An 8,441-nucleotide genomic window follows, 5' to 3' on the forward strand; every position below is an offset into this window, starting at 1 on the left:
CTTTAGTCCTCTCCAGACCGCATAGAGCTCCATCTCAAGTACCGGATTCTTCTGCGCTCTTCCCCTGGAAGGGTATGGAAAGCAGGCGATTATTCCAAAGTGTCTTTTGGTTCGTTGGACTGCTGCAAAAGCGTCGCTCTGTTTTCTGTGTCACTGGCATCGGCTGTTTGGAAGACGGCTTCGTCAAATTCAGGGAGCGCGAGTACCAGACAATGTCAGGTGTCTGATGAGGTTTTCCTCAGTTCCTTCTTCCGCATCTCTCCAAAAAAGTTGTTTGTACTTCTCTAGTTGATTCTGTAGAGTGATGGGAAGGCAAGCGAACATGGGTATAAACTTCGGTTAGGACAACGCAAAAACGAAGGACTCCTAAGCGTTCGTGCGAGCAGGTAGGAGAAGCGGCTACCTTCAAATGCCCTCTTTCTTGTTGGAATCTAGCTTGACTCCTGCTGCAGCGATACAAAACTCTGGCCATCTAAATGCTAGCATGAAAAACGAATGCCTGAGTGCCTTTTCAAACCACTGCACCTCGCGTAACAGTGGCACGGTACGCTGCAGGTGTGCAGATGCTCCTGCACCCTCCGGCTGACAAGGAATGTCGTGCTTGAATGTAGTCACCCATCCCTTGTAAACTGGTCTTCAGAAATCTTGATGAGGTTGGCAGACCAATTCACGAGTTTAAAGGGAACGCACGTGTACTCCAGTTTGAAGTGTCACTATGGGATGTACTCCTGTCCCTGTCGTCCGACTCTTCTGAGGTTTTCTAAAACACGCCAGAAAAAATGAAAGGGGGATAGAGTGCTGAACCATGCAAGCGGCTAAGCAGTGCGTTTTTGCCTGAGCCATCGGGAACTTCTGCTTCTCCGTGATTTCGTTGTGGGGCTTGCAGTCGGCGCGCGCCACCTCCTGCCCTTGTACTGAGCGGGGTTGTATTCAAAACGGTTGAGGGTGATGTGGTGAACTGGCCCAACATAGACGCTTTGCATGGTCGTAATATGCCCACTCCTGAATTGGGCTCTCAGTGTATGCCCTTAGCTACACCGGTTGTCGTCTCCCGTCTGCCACCGGCGAAACTTTGTCGCAGAAACTGCGCCAATAAGTAAACTGAACTACACTTCCTTGCCGTAGCCTTCGATACCAGGTCCACTTCGTCGCCTGTGTCTAGTAGTGCAGAGTTGACTTGATGCGGACTTGAGGGAGCGGCTGTCAATTTCAGCACAATTATGCCGGACGTCGCCTTGGGTCACGGCGTTTCCTTGATCGCTTTGCCTGCTCTTGCGAACTCGGAGGTTGCCCCTGGCTTGCTGGGAGGCGAATTATCCAGCTGCTGCGTATTGCCGCTTTTCATCTTCTTTTGGTCGGGGATGTCACTGACAAGCCCGAGAACCACAGGTTCAATATCCGGCTGACTTCAGGCACTACTAGGGGGAGCGATAGTTCGCTACTTCTGCCTAGGGCCGTCGCGAGCAGCACACCCGCCACACGCCTCCATCTATTACTTCCTAAAAGACATCTGTTTTGTTCTCCGGTGCACAGATGTTTTGGGTACAGCGACATAAGGGTACCGGGGTGGAGAAGTGGAGGCGGCCGGAGACGAGTTGCGAGGGCCTCGCAGCAACCAATGCTTTTAAGGCCCCTTAACGTGCAAGTACAACAAAACCCCTCAATCCCCATGTTACTGTCTGCGCTAACAAGGTAGACAATCGTTGTACTTCTACTTGCTTGCAGGCTGTCTACTATGCGGAAGTAACTGTTCATCTACTAACACAGAGCATATGCTGCAGTAGTTTAGCAAAATAGCATAAGAGTCGTACGCGGCAGCAAACGAATAGAGTAAAATTGAATAAATGTTCGTTGAGGTGACCAGAAGGTGACTTGTTGCTCATTATTTCAAATAAATTATACCTAAAGACAACCTTAACTTCTTTTTTAAACGGACATCAGACAGCAAGAGACCCGCAACGCTAACTGCGGGGCACTGCTCAGGTGGGGCGTGGGGGGTTGTACATTTTATGCAGCGCTGCTTCAAGCATTAAGAGGCAGCTTTCCTGTTATTTGGATATAAAATGCAATTAATATCATTTAAAAGACCTAAAAAGCAGAAAAACTTTTCTTTTAAACACCTCTTCTCTAGTGCAACCCTAGCTGCCCCGCGCAGCGTGTACAGCCAAACACCGACGCGGCCGCAGAGCCGCACGGGTGTGCATATAGAGGAGTTGGTTAGGCTAAAAGGAGAAGAAAAAAAGGGAAAAATACGAAGAAGAGAATTAAATAACAATTTAACAATTAAATTCGTGAAGCTGAGCCCTTCTGAGCAGCTGCTGGACACCAACAGCAACACCGGTTACTGCAGCAGCAGCAGTTTATCACCCAGCTGCTGCAGCAGCAGCAGCAGCAGCACACCCCTCTAGCAGCAGCAGTAGGGCTGCGCTGCTGGCCACGAATCTAGCGCAGTATGGGCCTCGTTGCGGTGCTTGTGTTGTTGTTTTGTGCTATTTTGCTGCTGGAGTCTAGAGAAAGATTCTCTTTGCTTGCTGCTCTTGCCCTAAGAACCGGAGTATTGCATAATACCCCTTGTACTGCTCTCTAATTGTTGGGTTGCCTGCACCTGGCCGTCTGTCTCGCCTTCTGTCTCTCTTGTTTCTTGTTTTTACCTCTTCCGCTTTGTTCTCTTCAAAGCAAACCATTTTCTTTGCGAAGGCTGCAAGTACTGCTGCAGCTCCTCTGTTCTACGCCCTGTCCGTTGCTGCGGCCCCCCGCAGCAGCAACAGCAGCAGCAGCAACACAGCAGCGCGGACGGCAGCAGCAGGAGCAGTCGCTGGCCTGGTCGTTTGCTGCTGCAGCGCAGTAACTGCTGCAATATTAACTGCAGCAACAGCGAAAGCTACAACATCAGGAGCTCTTTTGTCTCTGTCTCCCTCACCTCCTCTGTGCGTTGGGGAGCAGCAGCAGCTGCTGCAGTCCGTGGGTTTGTCTCTCGGTTTGCAGCTTCAGCGTTCTTTGCTTTTCTTTTTATTCGCTTAATTCTGTGCGTTGCGATTTGACGGTTTTCGGGCTGCTGCCCTTGGTGCCGCCGCCTCTGCTGCTGCTGCTGCTGCTGCTGCTGCTGCGGCACGTGCTCTGGCCCCCACAACATAGCCGTAGAGCTGGAGCAGACGCTTGCTTTTTGAATTTCTTGCCTCTTCTTTTGTATTGTTGCTGTCTTCGTTGCAACCCGCGAAGATGTCCGCCGGTCATCTCTCCCCTACGCCTGCTGTGCTGCAGCAGCAGCAACCGGGCTCAGCAGCAGCAGCAGCAGTCCAGCAGCCACCGCTCCCCGGTGCGCAGCCGCTGCAGGGTTCTTCGCCCTTAGTAGGCGGGTCAGCGCAGCCGGTTCCATCTCAGCAGCCTCCTCCGCAGCAGCAGCAAGATCCGGCAAATCAGCAGCAGTTGTCGCAGGTGCAGCAGCAGGCAGGATCTCAGCAGCAGCAACAGCAACAGCAGCCACCTCCTCAGCCGTCTCAGCAGCAGGTCTCCACGACGGCTCATACGCATACTCTACCTGTTAGCTCCCACCCGACTTATGTATCTCCGTCTTTGTATATAGGAGATCTACACCCCGACGTTACTGAGGCTATGTTGTTCGAAGTATTTAATTCAGTGGGCCCAGTTACCTCTATTCGAGTGTGCAGAGACAGCGTTACTCGCAGAAGTCTCGGGTATGCGTATGTTAACTATCAAACCTTGCAGGACGCTGAGCGCTCTCTAGACGCGCTTAATTATACTTTAATCAGAGGGCAGCCTTGCCGCATTATGTGGAGCCAACGAGACCCTACCTTACGTAAGAGTGGCAGTGGGAATGTATTTGTTAAGAATCTCGATCGAAGTATAGACAATAAAGCGCTGTATGACACCTTCTCTCTCTTTGGTAATATCTTAAGCTGTAAGGTGGGTGTAGATGAGGCTAACCGCAGTAAAGGATATGGGTTTGTTCATTATGAAAGCGAAGCCTCTGCAAGAAATGCAATTGAAAAAGTTAATGGTATGCTTATAGGCGGAAAGACAGTCTATGTGGGGCCCTTCGTAACGCGTTCAGAAAGAGAAAATGCAAGCACTCATAGATATACAAATGTTTATCTGAAGAACCTCCCTCGTTGCTGGCAGGATGCTGATGCACTGCGCCCTATATTAGAGCCCTTTGGAGAGATTACGAGCTTGTTAGTTAAGCAGGATCCGAAGGGTCGCCTCTTTGCTTTCTGCAACTATGCAGAGCATGACTCAGCAAAGGCTTGTGTACAAACCCTTAATGGGAAGGTAGTTAATTCAGAGGGCTTTAAGGAGACTTCTTCTGCAGCATCGAGCGATGCAGCAGCAGCAACACAGACAACTTCACCTGCAGCAGAAGGAGAAGCGGAAGATGGAGCAGCTAAGACAAAAGATGCAGCAGCTGCAGGAAATACCAACAGCAGCAACAGCACCAACAGCAGCAACGGCAGCAGCACAGCAAACGGTTCAGGCGCCTCAGGAGAGGCAGGGGAGAGCAGCAGCAGCAACAACAACAACAGCAGCAGCAGCAGCGACGAGATGATTCTGTTTGTGGGGCCGCATCAATCGAGGGCCCAGCGTGCTGCAGCGCTCCGCATGAAGTACGAGCAGCAGCAGCAAGAACGAGGGGAGCGTTACAGAGGAGTAAACTTATACGTTAAGAATCTAGATAACTCCGTAGATGATGATAAGTTAAGAGAGTTGTTCGAGCCCTTCGGCCCAACAAGCAGCGTGAAGGTTATGCGCGATGAGAAGGGGGTTTCTAGAGGCTTCGGCTTTGTTTGTTTTGTCTCCCCAGATGATGCAAGCAAAGCTGTAGCAGAGATGCACTTGAAGTATATTAATGGGAAGCCTCTATACACCGGGCTCGCGGAGAGAAGAGAACAAAGACTGCAGAGATTGCAGCAGCGCTTCCGTATGCCGCAGCTGAGGCAGGGAGCTGCTGCTGCAGTGCCTGGGCATGTAAGCTATCCAGGTGCTGCTGCTGCTCTCCCAGGTGTTGCTGCTTATCAGCAGCGAGCAATGATGTACCCTGCACAGTCGCATATGGCTGTCTTGCCGTGGGCCGGCAGGCAGCAGCAGCAGCAGCTCCAGCAGCAAGGGCTGGCGCTGCAGCGGGGCATTCCCCCTGCTGCGCTGCAGCATATCTACGCGCCTCAATCTGCCGTTGCTGCAGCAGCGGCGCTGCAGGTCTCCCTCCAGCAGCAGCAGCAGCAGCAGCCTATCATGCAGCAGCAACGCGGCGCACCTACACACAGAGCAGCACGCGGTGGAGCCGCAGGAAGCGCGAAGCAGCAGCAGCAGCAGCTGCTGAAGCAGCAGCAGCAGCTGCCCGGAGGAGGGTCGTTCAAATTCACTCCTCAGGTGAGGAATCCTCGTGTGGATCAGCAGCAGCAGCCACAGCAGCCGCCACCGCCTCTGCACGTGCAGCAGCAGCAGCAGCAGCCTCTGGAAGCTGCACACGTGCTTCTGTCGCCCGAGGCCCCATTAACAGCAGCAGCACTAGCAGCAGCACAGCCTTCTATGCAGAAGCAAATGCTAGGAGAGAGGCTCTTCCCTCTTATTGCTAGACATCAGCCAGAGTTAGCAGGGAAGATCACAGGAATGATGCTAGAGATGGATAACAGCGAGCTGCTTATTCTGTTAGAGAGCGAAACGCAACTAAAGAATAAAATTGAAGAGGCCCTCGGCGTACTCCGAGGGGCCAACTAAGCGCCACAACGCATGAAGGCCGCAGCAGCAGCAAGTGCAGCAGCAGCAGCAGCAGCAGCGGCAGCGGCAAGGGCAGCAACAGATGCGAAGCGCGAAGCAGAGGGGCACTGGGGGGACCTTGGGAGCCCTTCTGAGGCCATGTAGTAACTCGTGTTGTCTCCAGCAGCAGCTTCATCAGAGCTTCGCGCTGCTGCAGCAACAGGAGCTGCAGCAGCAACAGCAGCAGCAGCAGGTGCAGCTGCTGTTTAAGAAGGTTGAACCAGAGCCTCGAGACTGGGGGACGCAGCAGTGCTGCAGCAAGAGGCTGCAAAGACAGACAGACAAGCGAATAGGATTTAAAGGAGTGTGAGTGGAGAGGGGCGTGGCTTGCTGCTGCGGCTGCTGTGTTGCAGCAGCAGCAGCAGCCTCTGCATGGATCAATGATCGGGAGACAGACGATGAGGGAGAGGAGGCCTTTGCTGCTGCAGTCTCCTCTTTAGATTTTTGTCTCCTTGCCCTCAGAAGCCAGTGCTGCGCGGCAGCAGGGGCTTCGTTTTCGCTGATAGCAACAGCAGCAGCACTTGCTGCTGCACTAGGGCAGCAGCAGCGGCAGCAACAGCAGCAGCGGCAGGCTATGCTGCTGCTGTCTAGGGTTGCATCTATTTATCTAGAGGTGGGGTGGGGGTATTTAATACAAAAAAAAAGAAAAAGCAAAAAAACAAAAAAGAGACAAACTTTATTATGGCCACCTTCAATCGGTACAACAAGCAAGAAGGTGTAGACACACTGAGACATAGAGTATAATTTTAGAGAGAAATAATATAATAGATGAGTAGAGAAGATAGCGTAGACAGAGACAGACAGGGAAGGAAGGTAAAGAATGCAAACAAAGAGGTTAGGAGGAGGAAGGAGACGGAAGAAGTCTGCAAACAGCAGCAGATGAACAAGCAGATACTACCGATAGCAGCAGATATACACAGAAACAAGTGAGAGACAGCAGGGAAAAGGCTACAGAAACAAAAGCAGAGAGCGTCAGTCGCTCGTTGTCGCTGGGGGCTCTCATTTATCTGTCTTCTTTCTCTTGCACTCCAATCATGTCTCTAAAAACATATATATACAACGGATGGTGTGTGCTTCTGCTCTTGTCTGTGTTCCTACCTCTATACTATATGCTCTCTCGTATCTGTCTTACTGTCTCCTAGCCAGAGACAGCTGCCGTTTGCGTTGGCTCTCCCCTGTCTCCTCTATGCACTGAACTCTTTATTCTGTATCATTCATCAGGTGTCTCTCCTCTTGTCTCGCTGTTGCTGTGAGTCGCTCACTTCCTCCTTGCTGCTCTTTCACTGCTGCATGCCTTCCCGTACTGTTGCTCTGCTGCTGCTATGCGTATCTATCTACAGGATACAGCTTGCCTCCCTCTCTAAACCCTAAACCCTAATATAAACCTAAACCCTGCCTAATATCTGTCCGTCTCTTTCTCTGTGCTAATTCTTTTCCCAACGCCTCTGAAGATTTAAAACATGCCAACCTCCCCGTCCTTTAAATAACAAAATAAGTTAACTAGCTAGCTAGCTAGCTGGGTAGCTAGCTGGTTAGCCAGCTAGCTTGCTAGCTAGATAGCTAGCTGTTAGCTTGCTGTTGTTGGGTGTAAGATAGATATATCAATGTGTGGATGAATGCATTTAGTAGATGTATTTCTTTTCATAGAGAGAAGCGGCAGCCTCTGCTCCTCCAGCACCTCCTGCATACTTGCCGAGCTGAGCATCGCTGTTTGCCTTAGCCCTCTGAAGGAGTGTCTCTTGAGCTGCCTGCTTGTTCTCACTCTTTCCAGACCAGCGCTTTAAGCAAGAGGCCTGAAGAGCTCTTCCATAAGAGAAGGAAAGCTTCCATGGGTGGGGTCCCATACGGTTCATTGCATCTAAGTTAAGAGAAGCTTCTTCTTCAGACTGGCCTCCAGAGAGGAACATTACTCCAGGTAGAGCAGGAGGGACAGTGCGAGAAAGAGCACGGACGGTGAAGAGAGCAATCTCTTGAGGAGTGGCCTTAGGGCCCTGAGCACCAGGAGTAACCATGTTAGGCTTCAACAGAGCACCTTCTAGCAGCACCTTCTGTTTCTGCAGCTCTCTGAATACGTGAGACAAGACGCGCTCTGTAACAGCAGCGCAGTGGCGGATATCATGAGATCCGTCTGTCAAGATCTCAGGTTCTACAATGGGAACCAGCTTGTTCTTCTGGCAGATAGCAGCATAACGTGCGAGACCATAGGCAACTTCAGAAATAGATTGCTCGGAAGGCTTGCCCTTCGCTTCATCGATCTGAAGCACAGCTCTCCACTTTGCGAAGCGGGCTCCAGCCTCGTAGTAGCGCTTGCAGCGCTCGCTCAATCCATCAAGACCCATTGTTGCTTGCTCCCCATCTGTGCAGGGGATCTCTTCCAGACCCTTATCTACCTTAATACCCGGAATGATGTTCTCCTTCTTCAGAAGCTCAACCATAGGAACTCCCTCAGGGCTCTTCTGGTACAGAGTCTCTTCAAACAATATCGCACCGCTGCAGTACTCACCCAACCCCTTTGTTGTAAACAACAGACCTCTGTAGAATGCACGATTAGCCTCGGTGTTCTCTACTCCAATGGAAGCAAAACGCTTTGCAATTGTGCCTATAACAAAACATACAGCAGCATCGGCAGCAGCACTTGTACTTCAATGCTGCAAGCTCTAGCACCCTAT

The 8,441-nt window shown here is 51.4% G+C and overlaps 2 protein-coding genes across 2 annotated transcripts; one reads left to right on the forward strand and one right to left on the reverse strand.

Moving 5' to 3' along the window:
• Positions 1–3,219: 3,219 nt before the first annotated feature.
• EAH_00057890 (polyadenylate-binding protein, putative) lies at positions 3,220–5,733 on the forward strand (the record flags this gene model as incomplete). Its single annotated transcript, XM_013393693.1, has 1 exon — positions 3,220–5,733. The coding sequence occupies one exon, from the start codon at positions 3,220–3,222 to the stop codon at positions 5,731–5,733; it is 2,514 nt and encodes an 837-aa protein (XP_013249147.1).
• Positions 5,734–7,394: 1,661 nt separating this feature from the next.
• Positions 7,395–8,207, reverse strand: EAH_00057900 (Fructose-bisphosphate aldolase , related; the record flags this gene model as incomplete). Its single annotated transcript, XM_013393694.1, has 1 exon — positions 7,395–8,207. One exon carries the CDS (start codon positions 8,205–8,207, stop codon positions 7,395–7,397), a length of 813 nt encoding a protein of 270 aa, XP_013249148.1.
• Between the last annotated feature and the right edge of the window lie 234 nt (positions 8,208–8,441).

This window comes from Eimeria acervulina, genomic scaffold (genome assembly GCF_000499425.1).
Source record: "Eimeria acervulina Houghton genomic scaffold, Eah_scaff1274, whole genome shotgun sequence".
NCBI lineage: Eukaryota > Apicomplexa > Conoidasida > Eucoccidiorida > Eimeriidae > Eimeria > Eimeria acervulina.